At 41.9% G+C, this 26,534-nt stretch overlaps 1 protein-coding gene across 3 annotated transcripts in view; it reads right to left on the bottom strand.

Moving 5' to 3' along the window:
• ULK4 (unc-51 like kinase 4) overlaps positions 1-26,534 on the bottom strand; it is a 460,156-nt gene that overhangs the window by 153,055 nt on the left and 280,567 nt on the right. For all 3 annotated transcript variants that reach the window (XM_074988237.1, XM_074988236.1, XM_074988238.1), the window contains one exon: positions 14,744-14,849. In XM_074988237.1, coding sequence (XP_074844338.1) covers positions 14,744-14,849 — 106 coding nt within the window. The remainder of the gene's footprint in view (positions 1-14,743; positions 14,850-26,534) is intronic.

Below are 26,534 nucleotides of genomic sequence, written 5' to 3'. Positions count from 1 at the left end.
TCGTGGCTGCTGAGACTTGAGTACCTTGCAGCTATTTTTACAAAATTAAACGAAATGAAAATGTTGCTAAAAGGAAAGAATGTGACCATTTTCATTCTGTCATTGTCAAGGAAAAGAGAAGTTACTCACCTGTAGTAACGATGGTTCTTCGAGATGTGTCCCCGTGGGTGCTCCACAATAGGTGTCGGGCTCGCCCGGCGCCGCAGATCGGAATTCTTCTAGCAGTTTCTATTGGATCGCGCATGCGCCAACGCGCGCCGCTCCCTTGCGTGCCCCCGGCCATGTGCGCGATCCGGTCCCCACCAGTTCCTTGACCAACCGCCTCGGATGCGCCTGAAAAACATCAGACAGACATTCCGAAGCGGGGAGGATGGGGGGCGGGTGGAGCACCCATGGGGACACATCTCGAAGAACCATCGTTACTACAGGTGAGTAACTTCTCTTTCTTCTTTGAGTGGTCCCCGTGGGTGCTCCACAATAGGTGACTACCCAGCAGTAACCCAAGTAAGGAGGTGGGTAATTGATTCATGTGCAGCTTGCCCCCGAGAGGACTGCTGTCGACAGACGAGTATCCTCCTCGAATACCCGATATAGGGCGTAATGCTTGGCGAAGGTGTCGTGGGATGACCAGGTCGCCGCTCTACGTATGTCTTTTAACGCGATGCCCTTGAAGAAGGCTGTTGACGCTGCCACCGCCCTGGTGGAGTGAGCCCTAGGCAGGGCCAGCAAAGGGGTCTTTCGAAGCTCGTAGCACATTTTTATACAGGACAAGATGTGCTTTGAAATTCTCTGTGAAGAGAGCCTTCCCCTTTTGACCTGGGAGCGAGAGACACTAGAAGCCTGTCCGTTTTCCGGAAGGACTTAGTTCTGTCTATGTAGAAGGCCAATGACCTTCTCACGTCTAGGAGATGTAGGCGCGCCTCCTTGCTGGAGCTGTGAGGCTTTGGGTAAAACAAGGGTAAAACTATTGGTTCGTTAAGATGGAACGCCGAAGAAACTTTTGGAACGAAGGCTGGGTGTAACTGTAAGGTTACCGCCTCCTTTGAGAATACTGTGCAGTGTGGCGTTGCCATCACTGCTGCAAGCTCGCTCACCCTGCGGACTGACATAATCGCAAGGAGGAAGGTTGTTTTCATCGTACGGAGTCGGAGGGGTACCATGGCTAATGGTTCGAAGGGTGGTCCTGATAGCGTGCTGAGCACCAAGTCCAAACTCCACGATGGTGGAAGCGGTTTTCGAGGAGGGTACAGGTTTACCAGCCCCTTCAAGAACCTTGTGACAATAGGGGGGGCGAATACAGTGGGCCCTTCCTCTGTATGCCGAAAAGCTGATATAGCAGAGAGGTGGACCTTTAGCGAGGATAGAGAAAGCCCGTCTTGTTTGAGGTCCAATAGGTATTCTAGTATTACGGTTATAGGAACGTCAAGGGGAGCTAACTGCTTGGCGGAACACCAGGCTGTGAATCGAGTCCATTTCTGTTCATAAGTCCTCCTGGTGGAGGTCCTTCGGCTACACTCCAGGACTTGTTGTACTCCCTCCGTACACATGCTCTCTAAGGCGCTGAGCCATGGATTAACCATGCTTGTAGATGCAGATCCTGAGGGTGCGGGTGCACTATGGACCCCTGAGCCTGCGTGAGTAAGTCCGGCGCCACGGGTAGGGGAAGTGGTGGGCGATCCAACATGCGCAGAAGCAAGGGAAACCAATGTTGCCAGTCACAAGTTGGGACTATGAGTATCATGCGAGCTCTGTCCCTTCTGGCTTTCTGCAGAACCTTGTGGATAAGCGTTGTGGGGGGAAACGTGTAAGGTAGAGTACCCTTCCATGAAATCAAGAATGCGTCCCCCAGGGACCCCCGCCCTATTCCTGCTCTGGAGTAGTACTGGGGACACTTCTTGTTGTACTGGGTGGCAAACAAATCGACTTGGGGAAACCCCCATGTACGAAATATGCGCCGTAGCAGGTTGGAGCGGATCTGCCATTCGTGCGTGATTGCGAAGCACCTGCTCAGCTGATCTGCCTTCACGTTGTGAGCGCCCGGCAAGTACGAGACTTTCAACGTTATGTTGTTGGCGATGCACCACTTCGACAATTGGACTGCTTCCGCACATAGCACACGGGATCGTGCCCCTCCTTGTCGACTGATGTAGAACATAGTGGAGGTATTGTCGGTATTGATCCCGACTACTTTGCCATGCAGGTAATCTCGAAAATGTCTGCACGCGTTGAACACTGCTCTGAGCTCCAGTATGTTTATGTGCAGTGTCTGTTCCGCAGGGGACCATAGCCCTTGCTTCACCTTGCTGCCAATGTGCGCTCCCCATCCGATGTGGGAGACGTCGGTAGTAAGAAAAATAGAAATTTGTGGTTGGTGAAAAGGCACCCCCACTAGCAGATTCTTGGGATTTTCCCACCACACTAGGGATCTGCGCACCTCTGTTGTGGGCGACACTACCTTGTGGACAGTATGGGATGCCGGTTTGTAAACACTCGCCAGCCAATGCTGCAGGCTTCGCATGTGTAACCAGGCATTCTGTACCACAAACGTCGCTGCCGCCATGTGGCCCAACAGCTGTAGGCACGTTAGGACCGGCACCGTGGGGCTGTACGTCATGACTTGCACCAGTGAGCTAATGGCACGGAAGCGGGCATCGGGCAGGTATACTCTTGCTGTGATAGAGTTTATGCGTGCCCCTATAAACTCTATATCTTGCGTGGGTTCGGTCTTTGACTTTGCAAGGTTGATAACTAGGCCCAGCGAAGTAAACATGTCCACAGTGACGCGTATCATGCGTAAGACCTCTGCCTTTGAGGCCCCTTTCAGCAGGCAGTCATCCAGATATGGAAAAATAAACACCCCCTGTCTGTGCAGGTAGGCTGATACCACTGCCAGGGTTTTGGTAAAAACTCTGGGAGCCGAGGATAGGCCGAACGGAAGAACCCTGTACTGGAAATGTTCCCTGCCGACCGTGAAGCGGAGGAAGCATCTGTGTGCTGGGTGGATTGTTATATGAAAATAAGCATCCTGTAAGTCGAGGGCTGCAACCCAGTCTCCATCGTCCAGTGCCGTAAGTATGGAGGCAACAATGATCGTCCGAAAGCGTTGCTTGCGCAAGTAACGGTTGAGGCCCCGTAGATCCAAGATCGGCCTCCAGCCTCCTGTTTTCTTCTCTGTTAGGAAGTAGTGTGAATAAAAACCTTTCCCCTGGAATTGCTCCGGCACTCTTTCCACCGCCCCTATGAACATAAGGTGATTCACCTCCTGCTTGAGCCTCACCTTGTGGGCAGCGTCTCTGAGATGAGGCCTGGCAGGAGGCTTCGTCGGTGGAAGTGACTGGAAGGGGATCGTGTAACCTGCGGCTATAATCTCTAGCACCCATCTGTCCGTGGTGATCTTCTGCCATTGGGAGTGGAACGGTTTGAGGCGATGATGGAACATGAGATGAGAGTGGCATTGAGTGATGATGTTAATTGTGCAGCCTCCGACATACCCGTCAAACTTGTTGTCTTTGGGCCTGCCCCGAGGGTCTATGGCTTTGTTGAGAACGTCGCCTGGGAGCTCTGTACTGCTGCGGCTGTTGATGGCGCCCTTGGTCGTAGCCTTGCTGATATTGAGCACGCTGTGGTTGGTAAGCGTAGCGTCTTTGCTGAGGATAAAATTTCTTCTTCTTTTATGGGGGAGTATAAATGCCCAGGGTTCTCAGTGTGGCCCTCGAGTCCTTGCTGGAGTTGAGGACCGAGTCGGTTGAGTCCGCAAACAGCTTTTGTTTATCAAAGGGAAGATCCACGATCTTCGCCTGCAGGTCCCTGGGGATACCAGACGGCTGGAGCCAGGATTCCCTATGCATGCCCACTGCTGTAGTTGTTGAATGTGCCGCCATGTCCGCCACATCCAGGGCAATCTGGACTCCCGTCCGTGACGCTGCATAGCCCTCTTGAACAATCGCCTTTAACAGCGGCTTCTTGTCTTCCGGGAGTGAATCCATGAGGGGAATAAGTGTGGAGTAATTGTCAAAGTTGTGGTTTGATAGGTGTGCCACATAATTTGCCATTCTCAATAACAGGGTAGAGGAGGAATATACCTTCCTGCCAAACAGCTCTAGCTTCTTAGCATCTTTATCCGATCCCCCCGATTTGTACTGAGACACCTTTGACCTCTACTGGGACAATTCGACCACCAAAGAATTTGGTTGTGGGTGACTAAAGAGGAACTCTATGCCCTTGGCTGGGACAAAGTACTTCTTATCCGCTCTCTTGTTCGTAGGCGGAATAGAGGCCGGGGTCTGCCATATGTTAGTGGCTGACTCCATAATGGCTTTGTCCAGCGGGATAGCGATTTTGGATGAAGCCGGGGGTCTCAAATTTTTCAGGAGTTTATGATGCTTCTCCTGCACCTCTGCTATTTGAATGTCCTGCGTGAAAGCTACTCTTTTGAACAGTTCCTGGAATTGTTTAAGGTCATCCGGGGGAAAGACATCCCTGGGGGCCATGGCCTCATCTGGGGAGGATGAGGAGGAACCACTGGGGTAAACCTCCCTCAAATCCTCTGATTCCCGCAGTCGATGATATACTTGCTCCCTGGAGGATTGTGAAGGAAGGTCCCGGGATTCTGGACCTAACTCCCCCTGAGACAACTGTGTTCCCGTCCCAGAGCAAGAGTGTACACTGGGGTATTGAGAAGCAGGGGAGGACCTGCCCTTGGATCTAGACCTGCGGTGTCTGTGTTCAGCATGATGAAGACGACCATAGCAGCATGGGCAAGGGCCCGGTGATGGAGACCTGGACCACGATCGGAGAGTGTACCCATGATGTCTGGGAGAGCGGGACCTCCGCAACGACATAGATAGCGAGTGAAGCTGGTTTGTGATAGTACTCAAGGGGATCCGTGCCCAGCAATGGTGAAGGTGGCCCAAGCCACGGCAAAATTGGTTGGAGGAACGGAGAGGGAGGTCCTAGATAAGCCAGTGGAGTCACAGCCCGCCAGTGTGGAATGTGTATCTCGGGGGGAGGGCTAGGTGATAAGGGCAGCACAGCCCTGCCTGGAGATGGACTGCGGTGCCGAGGTTTTGCTTTTGCCTTGTCCCTCCCCTGCAGCGTGGGCGCCGCCCCTTCCCGTGCTGGAGATCTTGGCCCCGTTGTTGGCGCCGCGCTCGGCACAGTCAGCTGCGGTGCCTCACAGGTAGTTTCCTCTGGCACCGGTAGGCACGGTGCCAGGTGCCCCTGCGCCGGCGGTGCTGCGGGGGCCAGTGCCGCTTGTGTCGGCGCCGCCGATTCTGGTGCTTGCCTCGCTGGTGCTCGCGGTGCCTTGCGTGCCGTCTGTTGTGTAATCGGAGGCTCAGCCTCTGCCACGTGCGCTTCTGCGCTGCTGCTTTCATCAGCTCACGGCTGGGGACTCTGTGTTCCGCTCGTCCTGCCTGCTGGGCCTGCTGGCAAGGATCGAGCCAGGGAGATTTCCTCCTCTTCTGCACCGAGGGGGTCAGAGAAGCTGCCTTCCTTTTCCGCAACCCAGAGGGCCCTTCTGCGTGAGGCTTCTCCGGCGGTTCCGGCTGGAGAGCCTCATCAAACAAGAGCATTTTGAGCCTCATCTCTCTGTCTTTTCTGGCCGTGGCTGTCAGCTTAGCATAATGAGAACACTTCTGGGTAACGTGTGATTCCCCCAGGCAGCGAATGCATTCATTATGCCCATCAGAGGCCGGCATAGCTTCGCAGCATGACTCACACTTCTTAAACCTCGAGGAGGCCATCGCGGTGAGTCTTTACTGTTAATAGGGTACTTAGCCCATAATCAGTGCCTTTTTACCCCAAATAACAATCACCGGCCTGCGGGGCAGCGGACGGCTTAACTAGCCTTCTTGTCCGCCCCTCTCTCCTTCGTTCCTCTTCTTTCTGCTAGCTGATATTCTCTCTCTCTCTCTCTCTCTCTTTTTTTTTTTTTAATAGTGACAAAACAAACAAACTACACGTAAAAACAACTATCTTATCTGACTCTGGCTTTAGCCTGAGCGGATTCCGTCTGCAGCCGATGGCAGTTGAGAAGGAACTGGCGGGGACTGGATCGCGCACATGGCTGGGGGCGTGCAAGGGAGCGGCGCGCGTCGGCACGTGCGCGATCCAATAGAAACTGCTAGAAGAATTCCGATCTGCGGCGCCGGGCGAGCCCGACACTTATTGTGGAGCACCCATGGGGACCACTTGAAGAAGAACTGGAATTTTGGATCTCATCTGTAGAAGAAAAGAAGATGAACCGCTTTCCTACATTTAGTGACTTTCTGATTGAAATGACTACTAACACAGCTAACAGAGGATAGTTACAGTGCCATTGCACAGCACTTGCATGACTTGCGATCTACTCTCATACAATATTCTCCTCCGAAAAATGATGAGAATGCTTGGGTTTGAAATCCATTTGCAATTACAGTCATTCCAGTAAGCTTAGTAATGCAAGATTAAGAGAATCTGATTGACTTGATTTCAGACTCTCAACTGAAACAAAAATTTAATGAACTTCCATTAAATAATTTTTGGAGCAGTCTAATTGAAAAATACCTGAATGTGGCAAAACACGTAGTTCAAGTGCTTCTTCCCTTGCTACAACATACCTTCATGTAACTGGATTTTCACATTACACGTCAATGAAAACAAAACACAGGAATAGACTTGATGCTACATCTGATACGAGGATCCTACTCTCTAGCATCCCTCCTAATATTAAACAGATTTATGATCAAAAGATGCAAAACCACTCTTCCATTAACAAAAATTGTCAAATGTTACTTATTTTATTTTACAGTAGTTTTCTGTAAATTAACTAATTTATAAAAAGACAAAAATATTTTTCCCTACCTAATTTATTGTTTCTTTTTCATAAAAATCTTTTTTAAGCTTTAAGGAAGAACAGTCCCTTTTTGTACAATATGGTCCTTTCTATTTTTGTACAAAACAACAACACTAAATATCATTCTTTCAGATGTTATATTGATGTTTTGTTTTGGCTTTGTACTTAATTTTTCATTTTTACACTGAATTATAAGTTTGCTAACCATCCTCCTATCAAAAGGACATTAGTTGTTCATTCAGATGATTTTCTCTTCTTATTTTTTGTTTTTTGGTAAAATAAAAAGACATCTAAAAACCCAACTCTTTTAAATCAACTTTTAAGCATTACATACAGCAATATTTCAGTTTGAAATCCCTCCACCCCTGCTGCCCCAGACTAGCATGTACGTATTTCAACAGTATTTTCCAAGCCAAAAGTATTCAATGGCTAAATTAGTTTGGGAAACATTACTCTAAAGGGAAGCCCAACAGAGGCAGGATGACAGGACAAAGGAAGATGTAATAGGTCAGAGAGATGGCTCTCTCATAAGGAAGGGCCAGTGTCCAGTCTACAAGAAGGAGGAAGACAACTAGGAGGCTATAAGAGAGAGGTTCTTTATGAAGGCAGGAGTTGTTATTAAGAACCAGGTCAGGTCAAATAGGAGCATTTTGGAAATTGAACCTGGACTACAATTATGGTGGAAGAAAGATAGAAAAAATGCTCTCCAAAAGTGTGGATAAGTTATAAGACTTTGAGGGCTTATCTGGATCTCAGAACCTTTTGAAGGTAGCCTATAACTAAATTATAGATCTATAAATGTAGAAGACTGACACATGACCTTTTTATTAAAAAATGTTAATACTGAATTGTAGCTGCCAGGGGAGTTACTTTTTCAGCATGTAAGATTTAACAGACTTTAATAATACGACGTGCATAAAGACATTTGAAATCTAATTAATCTCTTGACATTTGACTAAAAGTCAAAGCAGTGGACCACAATATGAATGGGATACTTCACCTGTGAAGGCTGATTATTATCTTTCTTTCATGAGATGCAAAGGAGTTACTAAGATCCTTTTATGAAGTTTTATTGTAGCCCTTTCATGTTTTTAATAACCATTCACAATTTGAGTGCTTATTATGTTTTCTTAATATAGTGTTGGATGTAATAATTGCTGTAAGCTGTCTTGTGTGTTTTCCTTTTATACTTCCAGTTTTACAGCAACTACTCCCACACTCATTTGCCATCAAGAGCTGTTATGGCTTATTTTAAAGGTGGTTGTATCATTCTGGGTGGTAATAGCCTGGAACTGCATTTCCATTTTAGTTCTTGAGATTCAGTACACTCGGCAAAGCCAAACACATCAGGGTAAAGTTTGGCACATTTTCCATGTAAGGCTATAAATCATACCTTATGCATGCAATTAATGCAAGAAAGTTAACTAGACTAAAACAAGAGTTTTAATCATACTGTAAAACATTAATAGAATACCAATTTAAATATATTGTAAATGTTTTGGAGGTTTTCCTACATTTTTAAGCATACTAATTTCAATTACAACATGAAATACAAAGTGTACAGTGGTCACTTTATACTATTACACAGAATGCAAATATTTGCACTGCAAACATAAATACAAAATAAACCAAATGGCCAAATCGGAGAACATTAATGAGGCGCTGCACATTCATTGTTGTGGAAAGTAGGATTCATAGGAATAAGGGGATTTCGATGTTTATGGGGTCCTTTCAAAAAGGACCCCCATGTAGATGAGCCACGCGTGAGCAAACCATGGCACTTTCGAAGTGCTATGGTCAGCAGCATGCTAATGAGTTGCTAAATATTCATTTCAGTGCCTAATTAGTATTCTCCGATTTGGCCATTAGCATGGCCATTTTGAAGTTTTCCCCAGTGTAGAAGTAGCCTAAGTGTATTTGAGATGGCATAATCACAAGTTATTAATCTTAAGATCTGATCACCAAGAGCTAAAGATAACGACAAATATGAAGAATCTTTAATACATAAAGAGACTTTTTGAAAATTAAGAATATTCTCCTTCTCAACTTCTTTTTTGTATAAGGAGTCGAAAGACATTTTTCAACTTGTTCTACCTTGAGAATTGTATCTACTTTGGCAGAGAGTAGGCTTGTAAACTGAAGTTTTAAAAGACAAAAACCTGATTTTTTGGTACACAGAAAGAAAGAATTCTGAGAGACCTCCAACAGTACCAATCTTTTAGAGGAGACTTAAACATGACCAAAATATTCTTGGTTATTTGAAACTTAATTATACTTTTCACAAGGGACTGCTGAAACTCTGCTAGCTCCAATGTTCTCACTGAAATCCAGCTGGGAAATAATTCTATCTAGGTCATATCATGGAGCTGATTATTAAGCAAAGCTCTCCGTTAACATTAATGGGACATACATTTGTAGCCTGATGGTATGGACCAGTCTAAAATTCTCCACACAGATGCAGTTACATATGTTCATGCTAGCTTCATAAAGCATTTTGGAATCAAAGCAACTAAAACGTAAGGTATTGTTTATCAATATGGAACAGCCAAAATAATCACCATGCAAGACTGACTGAGGAAGGGAAAAAAACTAAGGTGTAGAGAGTAACCCATTTGATAATATCCATAAGCTAATACAACTCCTCTGATGAGAAAGTCAATTCCCAAGGCTAAAAAGTAGAAAAGTAATGGGAATGACTAGGATTTATATGACTGATCTGCCTTAAAAAATATTGGTTTTCTGGTAGTTGAAGAGAGGGTCATATTCAGAGTAAGAAGCAGATTTTAATTGCTACTGTTTCACCTGTAAAAAAAAATCACTAAATTCCTGTGAGGTGTCATTTGAACACAAGATAAATGAAGCAAAACAAAGGTACCATTAGGGCATAATTTAGAATAGGTTTTGACTAATCCCCTGGTAATTAAAAATTCACTTTTTCCTGAAAAGGAGTGTGAGTAGTATATCTTTTCAGGACTAACCTCAATCTTAATCTCATATGACATTCAGTGCATATATAGAGCCTTTTATTTTCAAAGCACTGTACGAATATTAACTTAGTAATTCTCACCCTGCTGGGGGAAAGCAAGAGACAATTACCTGTAATACTTTATCTCACCACTTGTGCTGCATGAACCAAAATATTTCAACTAAACAAAGCAGCAGGGATGTAGCGCTTTAAAGACTAACAAAATTATTTATTTGGTGATGAGCTTTCATTGGACAGACCCACTTCTTCAGATCAATTTCATTTCCAATACAGACTGACATTTATAAGTACAGAGGACCAAAAAGGAAAAAAAAATGCAATAAAGACTGACAAATCAAATAGGACAGAAGAAAGGGGGTGAGAGGTGGGAGGATGTTAATTGTCCTGTCTGAGATAATTACGAGCATCAAAGGAAAGGAAGCAGTCCTTGTAGTGCATGAGGTAGTTGATGTCTCTGTTCATACCACGTGTTAATGTGTTGAATTTGAATATGTACTCTAACTCAGATATCTCACGTTCCAATATGTTGTTAAATTCCCTATGTTGCAGGACAGGAATCCTCAGGTCTTTAACAGAATGACCCACTCCACTGAAGTGTTCAAAGACTGGCTTATGTGTATTGAGTTTCTTGATGTCTGCTCTGTGTCCATTTATTCTTTGGCAAAGGTTTTGCCCAGTCTGTCCAATGTACATAGTGTCAGGGCATTGTTGGTAAAATATTTCAAGAATGTAGGGAGCTCCACTTGTCTTTTGGTGGAGAGCCAAAACCTAGGGATAAGAATACTCTCGGGTAGGATCTTTAAACAACTATAAAAGGCCCACATATTCCAAATGGGAAAACTGAAATTGAGACATTTTTCCATGGCCACAGACAGAATATTACCTCCCAGATCATTAGAGCACGTGATAAAAATCAGGAATCATGAGACAGTGCCATACAAAAGTCAAAGTGTCTTTAGTAGCAGGAAAAAATTCTGAAGTTATTGTGGGACATAAAAGCTAACCAGCTCCTCTGTTTTGCTTTAGGAGAGCTTCTTCCCATCTTAACTTCAACAGCAGAAGTTTTGGGTCCATCTTTACCAGATCATTACTTCTGTAATTATCTTACTGATGTGGGTCTCAAAAGTTATAAACTTTAGGATTAGGCAAGCAATAAAGCACTGGTTATGCTTCAGGTATTTAGTGACTAGGCAGCTCCTAAGGGCATTGGGGGTGTTATCTTAGGCTACGTCTACACTACGACAAATTTGATTGCATTAAAATCAGTTTTATAAATTCAAATTTGAGTATCTTTACCTCCACACAAAGTCGAGTTAGGGCTGCCACACTGAATCAGCAAACACTGACTGTTGCAGCAGTGCATTGTGGGAACCTATCCAACTGTTCCCTCTGCCCCATACCATTCTGAGGTTGTTTGCTGGTGCAGTATGGGAAAAAAATGCCCCACAAGTGGTTGTGGGTATATGATGTCATCTTCCCACATTGCCCTCACTCCTCTTCTGTGGAAAGCAAATGGTCATTTTTTCAGAAGGAAAGTAAAACTAGGGAATCCCACGCGAAAGAAAACCAAATAGGCTGGGTTCAGAAGATGACTGAACCATGTAAACTGGTTGCTCAGCTGCTTTTTCCCTATTAAAGAATACTTTTGCATCATTATGCAATGCCCAGATGCTTTGTATATTGGACAGACTTCAAACTCTCTTAGACAAAGAGTTAATGGGCACAAAACAGACTTAAAAAAACTTCTGACCCACAAACTGGACAGCCAACATTTTAAAGGAGTGGGCCATTCTGTTAATGACTTAAAAGTCTGTCTTACTGAAGAGGAATTTTCATACCTGTCTTGAAAGAGAGGCTGCTGAACTCTCTTTTATATTCAAATTTGACACATTAACACATGGTTTGCACCAGGACATGAATTTTCTGGGTCACTATGGGGGCTCTTTTGCATACTTGGCTTAATCTAATTCTTGACTCCCCCCCCCCCGATTTGCTCACCTTGATAATTTTTTTTATGATTTGTCAACCTTGATTACTATTTCTGGTTCTCTATGCCTTAAATATTGAGTCTGTTCTGGTATGGCTATGGTCCGAAGAAGTGGGTCTGTCCCACGAAAGCTCACCTGATCAATTATTCGTTAGTCTTTAAAGAGCTACTTTACTGCTTTTTTGTTTTGATAGTATACAGACTAGCACAGTTTTCTATTACTATTCACCTGACAAATTATTTTGTTAGTCTTTAAAGTGCTACTGAACTGCTTTTCTGTTTTGATTTCTAACCCATTTCCTCAAGCTATGAGCCACCTTGAGTGACGGGACATAAAATAGGTTAGAGGTGGGAAAGAACTAGCATATTACCAAGAACTGTGAAAAGTAAATGAGAGTGGACCCCAGTAGACCTCAGAGAAGGCAGGGAGGAGCTGATATTTGCTGGGGTGTCCTAGTTTAATTTAAATTATTTTGTATTATTTTTAAAATACATACGATTAATCAAAAACCAAAACAAAACAAATACGAAGCAGCTATTACATAAATGTTCTGATCTGTACATATTATTCACATGATTTCATACTTAGGCAGGTGGGACCCAAGAGTGTTTATCAAGAAATTAGTGTACTTTTTTTGAGACATCAGTCTAATAAGAAAATATATATGGTGTGGGGCTTATTTAAAATATGTTGTAGCCGTTGTGAAATACATGAATCCATAAACTAGGTTGCAATGATATTACTGCAAAAACTTATATTAAAATTATGAAAAAATAAGTGCATATGCCCTACCACATATACAGATTTAAAGTGTTAATGTAATTAACTTTTAAATTAAATTAAATTAGAGGGTTTCCTCTGTATTATAAGTAATCTGTTTACATGTAATATTTCAATTAAATACATGTCCCAAACTGATAAAAACACTATTAGCACCGGATTTAAATACCTGAATCATTTCTATATTTTTATGGCCCAAAGGGGCCTTTCTGATATCACCTGAACTCCTGTACGATACAGGACTTAAAACCTCATGCAGTAATTTCTACATAGAATCATGGAATCACATGGCTGAAAGAGACCTCAGGAGGTCATCAAGTCCAATCTCCTGCTCAAAGCAGGAGCAACCCCAACTAAATCAGCCAGTTTTGTCACGGACTTTAAAACCTCAAGGGATGGCGATTCCACCACTTTCCTAGGAAACACATTTCAACACTTCACCACCCTCCTAGTGAAATAGTTTTTCCTAATATACAACTTAGATGACCCACACAGCAACATAAAACCATCGTTCCTCATTCTGTCATCTGTGACCACTGAGAACTACTCTCCATCCTCTTTAGATACCCCTCACTCCTCTCTTCTGTAGACTCACTAAGCCAAAATCCCTGAGCCTCTTCCCATATATCATGTGCTCCACCCTCCCAAGCATTTTTGTTGCCCTCCATTGGACTCTCCGCCAATACGTTCACATCCTTTCTGTAATGGAAGGCCCATAACTGGAAGCAGATGCAGCCTCACCAGCACCAAATAAAGGGAAATAATCACCTCCCTAGATCTGCTGGCAGTGCTCCCACTTACACACCCAATATACTATCTACCTTCTTGGCTACAAGGGCACACTGTTGACTCATATCCAGATTCTCATGCACTGTAATTCTTAGGTCTTTTCTGCAGAAATGCTGCGTAGCAAGTTGGCCCTTAGCTTACAGCAGGGCTTGGGATTCTTCACCCTCACAGTTGCAGGACTCTGCATTTGTCCATGTTGAACCTCTTCACATTTCTTTTGTCCCAATCCTGCAATTTGCCTAGGTCACTCTGGACCTTAACCTGCAGCGTATTAACCTCTCCTTCAGGCTTAGTGTCACCCACCAACTTGCTCAGACTGCAATCCATCCCCTCATCTAGGTCATTAATAAAGATGCTGAAGAAAACTGGCCCCAGAACTGATCCTGGATGCACATGGTTTGATGCTGACTGCCAACCGTTGACCACTAACCATTAAGCCAGATGATCTAGCCAGCTGTCTATCCACTTTACAGTCCATTTATCCAATCCATCCAGCCCGTAGACCCATAACCTCTCTTTGAGGTGGTATTATTATTTATACAGAAATCTATATATGTCTGGAGCTGTAGACAACACAGAAAAGAAAGAACTTGCGCCAAGGAGTTCACAGAAAAATTTACAGAATTATTGTAGCAAAAATTACAACAATTCAGGCACGGTGTTGCAGACTTTGGGGTTTTTGGCTTGTCCATGCTTCCTTAATCACAAAACTAAAGGTACTGTTATTAATAAGTAACTTGCCACAAAAAAAATCCCATGCTAGCAAAATCGTTTCAAATTTTCAGATAAACTTTCAAACAAATGTATTCTTATTTGAAAACAGAAATTTCTCACTACATTTTGTAAACTGAAGCAAAAATCTATATTTCAATACACTTTATTACCAGAGCTACCTTTTATTTAGCTATGTGATGATTTTCATACTTAGGACTGCTGAAGTCAATGCATCGACTCATTGGAGCATCATACTGTCCATGCAGAGCACAATGCATGATTGGTGCATTAATCAGAAAAAAATAAATTTATAGTCATAGCGTGACTGGCCCTTTCACAGGTGTGAGTAGGAAGGTAGAGGAGAACACAAGGAGCCTCCCTTCTTCCTGTGTGCTCCATATGTGCAAGGGCCAGTTACAATCAAAGTCCATGTGCTCTGGGCTCCATACTGTAGTTACACAAAGTTGTGTCCTAAAGGTATAATTTAGCTTTTATTTAGTCACTCCTTTAGGAACCACCAGATTTAATGTAGCTATGTAACCATAAACTACAGTACACAATTAAGCCTCCTGAGCGGAAAACCTCATGTTACTATAGATGCATGGGCAAATATTTGTAGTGAGGAGGAAGCCAAATATAAGAAACACATACCTTGTTCATAAAGTAAAGTCATGTTTGTATTTTTGTGGGTAACCAGATTATTCAATAATGCAATTACACTCTGCATTGTGTTACCCAGCATACTGTCCTGGTGCTCCTGTAATACAAATAAAGAAGAATAAAACATTCTCTTACTTCCAGTTTAACAACAGACTATTTTCTCACAAAGTTTCATGGGAAATATCTAATCCCTTTAAATGGGAACTATCCAATTCCTTTAAATTCAACTCAACGATTACTACACAGGAACCATTAGAGTAACAAGACCTCTTGCAAAGATTTTTAAGAGTTTATTACCTGCACAAAACCTTAGATGTGAACTTACATGTCCGTTTGTCATAAATGAGTTGAACAAAAACAATGGATAACCCTGAACTTTTAGAACGTTTGTATCAGGAGTAGAAATTTGTCAGCTTCTAGTCAGCTCACGTTCAGGACCCATTTATATTTTCATTGTATTACCTATTTCTTAAAGACTATTCTCATTCTGTTTAGCTTTAGTTAGAAGTGCCACTGAAAGCCATGATATCCTTTTGTTATTTTGTAAGTAAATACAATGAGGGGCAAGAATTCTCATAAAAGGTTAATATATAATACATGGAGATACAATATTTACATCTCTAGTTTCAAGATTCTCAGTACAGCTCATTGTTGACAGATTGCTTCAGTCAAGTCACAGAATATTCTGACTTGATATTGCTAAGTTCCAGGTGTTCTTGATCAAAAGAAAAATGTTTGGTCTCTCCTGTCCTTAAAAATATGCAGAAATCTAAGTCTGAAAGGTGTGAAAAACTGATGTGTTCAGCAATAATTAGCTTGAAAACTAAGAAGTTGGTACAGGATTATGAGATTGCGACTAGAGCTGTGTCACATATAAATACAATTAAAATGTTTTAAATTTCAGTTGGGGTGTTTAAGAAACAGTGGGTTCCACGTGTGTTCAAGGGAGTATTATTCCTGAAACTCTGACTACAGTGCCATTAATATACAGATGACATGCGGCCACCCCATATTTCTTCCAGAAATAGATGATGTGGGGTCTGTTTTGGCTTGATTTCTGCCAGACACTAGGATTGGATAAGACTAAACTAGCTAACTATATGAATCTGTACTTCTACAAACCTGAAATAATGACAGTAGGTTAGAGACGGGGAAGGACTTGAAGAGTATTGTGACAATGACTGAAGTCCTCCTTAAATAAAAGATTTAACCATGCAATTCTTTAAGGCCACAGTCTTTAAATCCCAGCTAGTTCTGAGGGCCAAGAACAAGGTATTCTCTCTCTGAATAAACATAAGTGACCTCTCTCAGGTGTGCTGTTCACCACAATATGGTGATATACTTTGGAATAGTCTTGATGACCACTCAGATGTTACATATGATGCTGAATGCAGCTGCCTGACTGTTACAAGCCAACAGTCACAATGAATAGGTTACTTTTCTTAAAATTGTTCCTTCCTATTCATCTTCTGGGTCCAATCCAACTTATTGTCTCTTATCCATATACTCCTCAATGGTTTGGATCCTGATTATTTGGGAGACATATTCGCTTTCCACATATTATCAACACAGCATTTAAGATAAGGTGGGGCCATTTGAGGATCTAGATGTAAGTATTATGTGGTTATTAGCTGTGAATTCAGGTGTGGAGGGGTCTTCACTATGGAACTGATTTTGCTCAAGTTAAGGATATAAAACTGCATCATGGACTGATATATTTAAATGCTATGTTGGAAAGTATAAATATAATTTAAAAAATTAAACAAAACAGAAAAGTGATGTCATATAGTAGTATTATTGAGAAGCAATTTTGAAATTTATTCTTAGGAGGACTTCCAGTTTTCCGACAGCTATTACTAATACTTCAGCAAGATAAATGTTCATCCAATAGCCCGCCACCCTCTATCTAATTAAGTTTTTTTTTAGAAGCATGCTTGGAGCACAAGTAATAAACACCAAGATTAATATATATTTTATTCACAACAAAATTAACACAAGAACACACAAACAGCCATTCTGGGTCACACCAAAGGTCCATGTAGCCCCATATCCTATCTTCCGCCAGAGATCAATGCCTGATGCCCCAGAGGGAGTGAACAGAACAGGTATTCACAAAAGTGACCCTTCTCCTGACATCAATTTCCAACGTGTGACAAACAGAGGCGAGGGACACCATTCCTACCTATCCTGGCTGATCCATTAATGGGCTTAACTGCCATGAATTTATCTAGTTCTTTTTTTAAACACTTAAAATTTTCATGTTCACAACCTTCTCTGGCAAGGAGTTCCATAGGCCTGCTATGCATTGTGTGAAGAAAAGCTTCCTTTTGTTAGTTTTAAACCTAGTACCCGTTAATTTCATTTGGTGATCCCTAGTTCTTTTGTTATGGGAACAAGTGAATAACTTTTCCTTATTCACTTTTGCCACACTTGTCATGATTTTATAAGCCTCTATCATATCCCCCTTCACCTCCTTTCTTCCTAAGCTGAGACATTTCAGTCTTTTTAATCTTTCTTCAGATGGCACCTGTCCAAACCCCTAATCATTTTTGTTGACCTTTTCTGAACCAATGACTAATGATATATTCTGTAGAAAACCAGTGAATAAGAAAAACAAAAGCAAAGCTTGTAAAAAGGCCACTGGTTATGACAATAGTAACAAACTCTGTACTTTCTGTGGAAGTAAAATAAATTTGTCATTATGAGACCAAAGCACCATATATTTCATGTAACTGGCATGTAATCAAATTCACCTTTTCAAAATATAGAGTTGTAATAGAGAAACGGTAGGTGTACAGCATTCCAATCTTTTGCATGCACAAGGTTAGCAGCATTTAAATTTGGCCATACTTCTTTTAATGGAAATCAACCAACTATGCTATTTACAACTCTCTAATGAAAGACTGTTGCACAAGGGCCTTTGCTTCCATTAAAGCAGTATCAAATTAAGTTTATCACACTATCACATACACAATTCTAGATTTTAATATTTAATTCTAAGTACATAGGAGAGAAAAGTGCTCTCTTAATAAATAACATATTATTCTAGGTGTCCGACTTACGGCAAAACAGTTATTCAGATAGATTACTGAAGTTTTAATATACATATAGAAAATAAATTATATGTAGGTCTCATGAAGCCACAGGTATGTCTTTCCTAAACCTAACATGTCATTGATGGCTCTTATGCTAAATTTTCAAGGCTTACATAGAAAATATTTCACTTCTACATAATCCATCAGTGAGCAAAGCTGATCTAATTTTGTGCACGACACCACAGACTGTGGACTTTTAACGAACAGTGCACTTGACAGCTTTAATAAAACATAGCATTTGCCAACAGAGATAATTAGAATTGAAGCAGCAAAATTCTAGTGTTTGGCAACACAGATGAAACAACTTCATTAAAATGTACAGCTTCGGCAAATGAAAGGCAGGAAAGCACTGGACCCTGAAGAATCAGCCTTCTCAAAACTAATTGCTTCAGTGCTTTAACAGGACAGCTATGGAATACCAAGGGCATAACAAGGAAATACTAGTATTAAAAAATCAGCTTTTCAAAGAGCACTGTACTGTATTTAGTCCATTAAAATTTTGTTCTAATTTTGAAGGCGTGTGTGTTAATGAAAGAAATCACTCACACTCTTTTAAAACCAATACGGTAAGTAAATTTAAATTAGCTACATGTACTTCTGAGTTTGAGCAAGCTGTTACTATGTGAAAGCCAGTAATAACTTTTTTATTCTTAGTGCATCGGCACTTAAAACAAACACACCCACACTTCAGCATTGATTGATAACACTGCAACCAAACTGTAATTGTGATAAAAATCATCTCTCTGGAGGCTCATATAACAAGTACATGTCTCCATCCCCCAAGCATTCATTTGCCTGACAGCCTGGAAAATAAAAATGCCTTAAGGGTTAACTTCAGAGATATGCTGTAGTTAAATCACAGGATACCATGACACTTCACACATTAATTCTGTTCCACTCAATGGAATTATAGTGGTTCATGACAATTATTTTAGGGGCTCTCTTTCTCAAGCCTACACATGACCTAGAACATAAGTTAGTTAATTAATGGAAATCAGAAGATGTTTTACTATTTCTTAGAATAAATCAATTGATATAGAAGTATTATAAAATAAAACTATTCTTCTTACAAGGCTGTATTTTTAGTTTTTTGTCAAAACCTCATGACAAAAGTTCTGATTTTTATTTTACTGGGCAGTTTATTCTCTCTGTCTGTAAATATCAATAAGTAAATCAGAAATCTACAGTTTCTCTGGAAGAACATATTTGTGATAGCATTAGTATTGTGCCTATAAGGGTCTTTTTTGGAAAAACGTGCCTCTCTTCAACCATAAAAGTAAGCTAAATGAGAAGCAAGCCAGTTCTGCCTAGTTACATACCTAATCAGGATTTTTTTTTTTTTTGCTTTTGATCAATCAGACCAGTCTATACAAAACTGAATACTGGTAAACATGAATCTCAACATTAATTTAATTTGTTGTCCGTATGTTATTTAATTTAAAGTAAAGATAGAGTTTTACCCACCTTACATCATCTCCAAAGAAAAATACCAGCACAGATGACTCACCTTTCAAAGCCATTTTTGCCAATATATAACAAATATGTCTAATAAATATAATATTTCAAAAGATTACAGTAGGGAGATGGTCATGTAGTGAGGAACTAACCTATTACTTTGGTGATCTAGTCAGGAGCAATCATAAATAACCTACTTCTTGGATGTATCACAATGGCGGCATATGCTGTGAATATGGGGGGAACAGGAGATGTAACGTCCCTTTCACTGAAATTCCTATTGGATAGTCATGTGGGGGGTATGAAAGTTTCAGACAAAATAAGTCATAGTAGCTCAGAGTGACTGTTTGGGGATGTGGAATGAAGGAAGGATATGCACGGAAAATATCCAGTTATTTCAAGCACCATACCAAGAGAGAAGGCACCAAAAGCCTAGGCTTTTGCTCTCCTACACCACTATAAAAAATGGGACAGAAAATTAAAACAAATATTTAATAGTGTTATAATTTAGTGTATCCTTTTTCCATTGGGGAAATTTACCCCATCCATCTATGCACACATACATCCTCGCTACATTATGCAAGTTTTAAGCACAGCCCTGATAAGCCCTTCATTCTGGAAATCAATCATGGTGTCCCCTTCACCCACCCCCTCGCTTTGTTATTTGATGGCTATAGTTGCATTCTTATCTCCTATGTTAACAAGTATCCTGTTATGAGCCAGTGCAAAAGTTACTTAGAGCAACTGAGATTCTTAAAGAGTGTTGCCTTTGCGTGTTTACATTTGCGGGATGCAATCCCAGAAAAGATGAACTTTGGTAATCTAGAAAAGCAGTTGCTGTTAGGACTAGACAAGTGCCCTGTGAAAGCACCAGATATTTAAAGCTGAGGCTCTAAATGGGCCATGTGACACCGCTCTTCACATTCCATTCTGAAAAGAACAGTCCTGTGGAAGTGGGAAAAACAGGCAGATTTCATGAATACCCAGCCAACATGCCTCTAAGTACTACAGTAACTGTTTTTCCTTATTTGCAGTGGCTGCTGCATATCCCAGCCACCGGGAGTCTCAGAGAGGTAGGTTTAGGAGTTACAATGAATACAAATTGCAGAATTGCCTTACCAAAATAAGCATCAGCTCTAGATATTACATCAAGTCTGTGTCTCCATATGTTGCTTCTTCCGGAAGAAGTGGCACGCTAGTGTGCTATCCTGAAGATGTTAATGAGGCATGGATGCAAATTGTCTGTGCCTCATTAGCATATCAGCACATGGTTCAGAGTCCAGAAGAAGCTCCGAAGTACACATGCAGATGCACAGCCTGCAGGAATCTTCCAGGGAATTCTGGGGAAGAAGGGGCTTCCAGAAGATCCCTGTGGGCTGCGCGATTGCAGGTGTACTTCGGAGTCTGGAAGAGCTTCTTCCAGACTCCAAACCACATGCCGATATGCTAATGAGGTGTGTAAAATTTGCATCTGTACCTCATTAGCATCTTCCAGATAGCTCATTAGCATGCCAGTTCCAAAAGAAGTGGCACACGGCGAGACAGCCCAAGAGCATAGAACTGAATTCAGAATTCAGAGTAAGAATGAGTTCAGAATTTCAGAGGTCTAAGGAGGAAACATTTTGGAATAGTGTCAGCAATGCTCCCATATGCCTAGTAGAGTTAGCTGAGATCCTGAGATACTAACAACCTGTGTTGCGTTTCAATTTCGTAGACTAATGCAGAGTGGAAATGACAACCCCTTCAGTCTTCCTATCTGCATTTTCCTACCCAAACAAAAATTAAAGCCCTACTGATATCTAGGTTATAGAGTCGAGTTTTCACTGGATGAACAGTTGGTGAACAGTTTTATTGAGCTGGAAGTCAGAGACCATTTTGATTAAACTTTGGGGGTGAGGATGCAGGTCAATTTTGTTCCTATGTACTATGATAGAAGTAAGATCAGCTATTATGGGCTTTAGGCCCACTCTTCTTTTATATTTAACAGTGAGGCAACTCAGCAGCAAATTTCCAGGACTCGGTGCTGTCTTTTCCTCCAGAGCAATAATACTGAGAATTCTGGCACTGAACAAATGTTGGCCCACCCCTTTTACAAGGGCCACACAGTAGGCAAGAGGTGCATTTATGTGTCCTCAAAAGAACCTGCTTGAGGTTGAGGAGGCACCACCGAAGAATATCTTAGGCCAGCCCAGCCAGTGTCTGCTCCTGAAGAAGGGAACAGGGGCCACACTGGCCAGCCAGCAGCTGCTTCCCAGGGGAGACCAGGATGACAGGGCTGTGCAGGGTGTTTATTGCCCTCCTGTGACCATTGTGGAGTCTAACTCTCCCTCGTGCAAGCTGCCTCCCCACTCCCTACCCTCACATGGTCCCTTGTGAGTACATCTGTCCCTGCTCTCACACCCCTCCCTTTCCATTTGATAAGAAAGTATCACATTCCATACATACCCCATTGTCCTGGAACAACCAACCCCTGACCTGGCTTTGAGTTAGGGCAAGAGGAAACTGTATGCCAAATCTGGTGGTCCTAACTCTTAGGCTACATCCACACTTACAAAAATCTTTGAAATGGCCATGCTAATGGACAAATTGAAGAATGCTAATGAGGTGTTGAAATGAATATTCAGCACCTTATTAGCATGCCGCCAGCCACAGCACTTCGAAAGTGCCACATTTTGCTCACACATGGCTCTTCCACACAGGGGTCATTTTCGAAAGGACCCTGCAAACATTGAAATCATCTTATTCCTATCAGCTGAGGATTTTGATGTTTCAATTCCTATCAGCTAAGGGGATTTCAATGTTTGCAGGGTTCTTTTGCAAAGGACCCCGTGTAGACGAGCTGCATGCGAGCAAAATGCAGCACACTTTCCAAAGTGCCATGGCTGGCAGCATGCTAATGAGACACTGAATATTCATTTCAGTGCCTCATTAGTATTCTTCAATTTGGTCATTAGCATGGCCATTTCGAAGTTTTTCCAAGTGTAGACATGGCCTTATTGTCTAGGACAAACAAACTCAGGGACGGAAGGATGGACAGACGGACACACAAACTCTCTTAAATACACAGTAGATGCTAAGTCTAAGTCTAAGTCTATAACAGGGAGATAAGTTGACTTCAGATATGCAATAGCTAGAATTGATGCATCAGAGTCAACTTATGTCCCTAGTGAAAACCCAGCCTCTATGCTCTCATGCTGACCTCCTGTACTCTCTGCGATAGCATGGAGTACAGGGCTTGACTGCCGACCCCAGAGATCCATTTTGCCACACCTTCACCAGATGTGCAAAATCAAACTCTGGAAGATCAACCCTCACTGGGTCGATCCATTTAGTATAGACGAGCCCCGAGTAGAACAGCTTTGGCAGGAGAGATTGTGAGAGACCTTCTCTAGTTTACCCACTAGGCTGAGATTCAGGTATTCACCTGGAATGTGGAGTCCTGGGTTCAAGTCAATGCTCCAAATCAGGCTAATGAAGGCCTGGAAAAAACATTCAGCATACCTGTCCTCATGAAACTACTGGCTATAACATAAAGGAAGCCCCCCTCTCTCTGCTTACTTGCAAGAAAGGTTTGATTGGAATTATGAGCAGAAACAGGCACTTCCCACTGGCCATTCAGTCAGTGGGAACTTTGTATCTAAGTAGCTTTGTGGAGTTGCATTCTTGTCTTTAAGTTTCACTCCTGAATAGCTCAGGCAGCTCTCTACTCAGCTTGCTGTATTCTAATGGTGAATGTTTGCTAGGGAATAGAGCTGAATTTATTAAAGTTGACTTTTTAACACTAGATTTTATAAAGTTTAATTTGAGTGTCCTAAACAGCTCACAAATTAAATTTAGTGTGTCCCCAAAATTTTGTGTAAGTTGGTCTATGGAAGCAGTGCATTGTGGGTACCTAACCTGCAGACCCGCTACCTTTTGGGATTTTGTGCCGGTGTGTTGTGGGGAAAAAAAGTTGCCACTAATGCGTCTGGGTTTCTGATGTTATCATCCCGGAATGCACTTCCCTCACTTCCCAATGAAAACAAATGGAATTTTTGTGCACTTTTACACGGACTGCCCTCCTCCATTACAAACATTAACATAGATCAGGAGATGATTCAAAGTTTGTCGCAGTGTTTTATGATCACTTCCCACACTGTGATGCAGTACACTTTGACCATACTACCCCTGAAATATCAGCTCTTTCATTCCAGGTGCGCTGATGGACATACAGATCTGCAGAGCAGCACCGCGGAGTTGCTTGCAGCAGTGGAGTGACTACACAGCATGGAGCACTGATTCTGAAGCTGCAAAACCAGCTCAAACTGGTGGGATTGCATTGTTTTGCAGTCATGGGATGATCAGCAGTGGCTGCAAAATTTCTGCATGCATAAAGCTGCTTTCATGGAACTTTGTGAACTGCTGTCTCCCTTTCTAAAGTGCAGCGCTACCAGAATGAGAACTGCTTGACAGCTGAGAAGTGTGGCAGTTGCTCTGTGGAAGTTTACAATACCAGACAGCTACCGGTCAGTGACAAATCAATTTGGAATGGGCAAATCTAAGTTGGGGGCTGATATCATCCAGATTGCCAAGGTGATAACCAGGCTTCTCTGGCAGAAGACAGTGACTCTGGGGAATGTGCATAAGATAGTGGATCCATTTGCTGTGGTGGGGCCATAGATGGAATGTACATCCTCATCCTGGCACCAGAACACCAGGCCTCAGAGTACATTAACCACAAAGGGCACTTCTCTATGGTGCTGCAGGCATTGGTGGATCACAAATGTCATTTCACAGATATCAGTGTGGGGTGGAGGTGAAGGGTGCATGACCCATGAATCTTTAGGAATTCTAGTCTGTTTGCAAGGCTCCAGAGACGAACTTTCTTCCCAAACCAGACCTTGCTTACCCCTTACTTTCTAGACTCATGAAGCCATACACAGGTGGCCTGGAGATTGTATTGATTTGGAGTCTGAGTGCACTTTGGCTTTTAGTTTTGGCCTTTACAACATTCCTGGGCACCTGAGTTCCACAGGTTAACTGTGTGTTGTGTGAAGAAGTGCTTCCTTTGTTTGTTTTAAACCTGCCAACTAGTAACTTCATTCTGTGGCCTCTGGTTCTTGAGTTATGAGAAGGTGCAAACAACACTTCCTTATTCATGTCTCCACACCCTGAGAATCAAGGAGCTATATCAGTATCCTCTCTCAGATGTACCTGAGTTCTATTCAGATGCAGTGGAGAACTGAGTGCCTTGTACCTTCGATAATTTTGTGTCAAAGTTATGTATGCTAAGACAGAGGCAGTAAAATATAAACAAGGCATGCTTGCATGAAAGCAAGAGTCTAGGAAAACATTTTCTTCCATATACAGAATCTCACAGTTGAGCAGCTGTATGGCAGGGGTGAAGAAAGATATGACTTTCTCCCAGGCATCAAGTATTGGATAGGTCTAGAGGAAAAATATATGAAAGGACTGACCTATTGTTTAAACTGATACAATGAAGTATGTTCTTGGCCTAACTGTTTAAAATATTAGCTTTTCCTGACTACAACTAAGTGTAATACAGGTTGAACCTTTCGAATCTGGCACTCTCCTGTCTAGCATGATTTTAGTTAGCTGGATACCCACTGGGTGTGGCAAAGTTTCACGTGGTCCCATAAAGTTTGTTTACAGGTCCCAGTCCTGGCTCTCAGTGCTCTGTGATGTTATTTAGCTCTAATTGACCTCATAAATGTGTCCTAAGAGCCCAGTAAACCATGGAGGTGTTGGTTATGCTGCTAGACAATATTAGACCACCTGCGGGTTGGCAAATTCTCTTGTTCGGCATCGGTGAAAACCCAAGGGTGCAGGCCTAGAGAGATTCAAGCTTTACCTTAAAGGAGCTCAGTTTTTAATTACCGATAATCAATTACACTAAGATAATTATTTGAGAAATTAATTGTAACAGCATTCTGCTCCACTTCATTCCACAAAATCTATTCTCCTGGAATGGTTGCTCCTACTTGGAATATTTACAATGAATTTGAGAAGGTGTGAAAGATAGGCAAAGGGGAAAATATCTAAAATATAACTAAGAAATGGGTAGCTGGAGTCAAAATGGGACAAGACAGTATTATATTAACTGTTTTTATTTCTTAATGGCATATGCACATTTCCATATGCTTACTGCTTGGTGTCAAAGAATCTAAATGAGGTCTGAGAGAGGATAATGGACCTTTAATGATTCACATATCAAGTAAATAAAATCTAATCATGTTCCATTAAGTATACCCTAGCTCCCATTTTTACTAAATTATTTTATTACAATTTCCCTACTGTCTACTGAAGTAACCTTTTACAGCAGTTTAGTTCCCTACAATAAACAAGTCTAATTTTTCACAGTGAAGTCCTCTGAGATTAGCTGAGGGAGAGCAAGAGAGAATCTAATTTTTGCCATTCCTGCAGCTGCAAAGATTCACAGAAATTAAGATTTATTTTTCTGTTTGTGGCTGAGATCATTTAAGATATAATTTAAAACTGTATTCATGAGGAGTGGACTGTTTGTTATGGAGATGCCGTTCACCTAGTGAGCATCATCCATCCCAGTTTTTTTTTTAATACGAGGGCAAGCAGGTACAATTTTCCCTCAGTCTCTGGAGAGTTCTGCACTACTTGCCCATCACTAGACATCTCCTCCCACCCCTCATTTTTTTAATGCTTACTTATTCAGGCATTCAATATTTCTCAGATTCCATTGTTATTGACTGAACTAGTCTGTCTGCTTTCAGCAATATGCTCCTGCAGTGCCATCCAGATGCGAGTCCTAAAGACAGATACATATGCAAAGAATTTAAATCCCTTCCAAGAACTTGTCTTAGGGCACACAAATGTGGAACTTCACACAGTAAAGGAGTGAATTGGACTCTTTACAGAATAACCCTTGGTTCTGAAGGAATGGAAAGAGCTATCAGTATATTCAGGTGTTCTAGGAACTACAACTCATTCAATATTTAGTGTATTCTCATCCAAAAAGTTTCAGGATGGAACTTTCCTTGAAGTCCCTCATTTGAATAGTTTTGTTCTATGCTGCATGTAGAAAATAATCTGGTTTCCCCATTCCCAATCTCACATGTTAAGTATGTTCTATGAAATTAAAAAAAACAAACAATTTATACAAAATATTTCCCACTAGAAAGAAGTAAAGTGTATTATGAAAACTGTGAGGAGGCCATGTATCAAACCTAGTAAACCAAGGTTGTCTTTATTGCTTAACA

The sequence above is a fragment of the Carettochelys insculpta genome, chromosome 2 (genome assembly GCF_033958435.1).
Source record: "Carettochelys insculpta isolate YL-2023 chromosome 2, ASM3395843v1, whole genome shotgun sequence".
Taxonomy (NCBI): domain Eukaryota; kingdom Metazoa; phylum Chordata; order Testudines; family Carettochelyidae; genus Carettochelys; species Carettochelys insculpta.
Note: the sequence above shows the minus strand (reverse complement) of the source record. Positions and strands in the feature narration are given on the sequence as shown.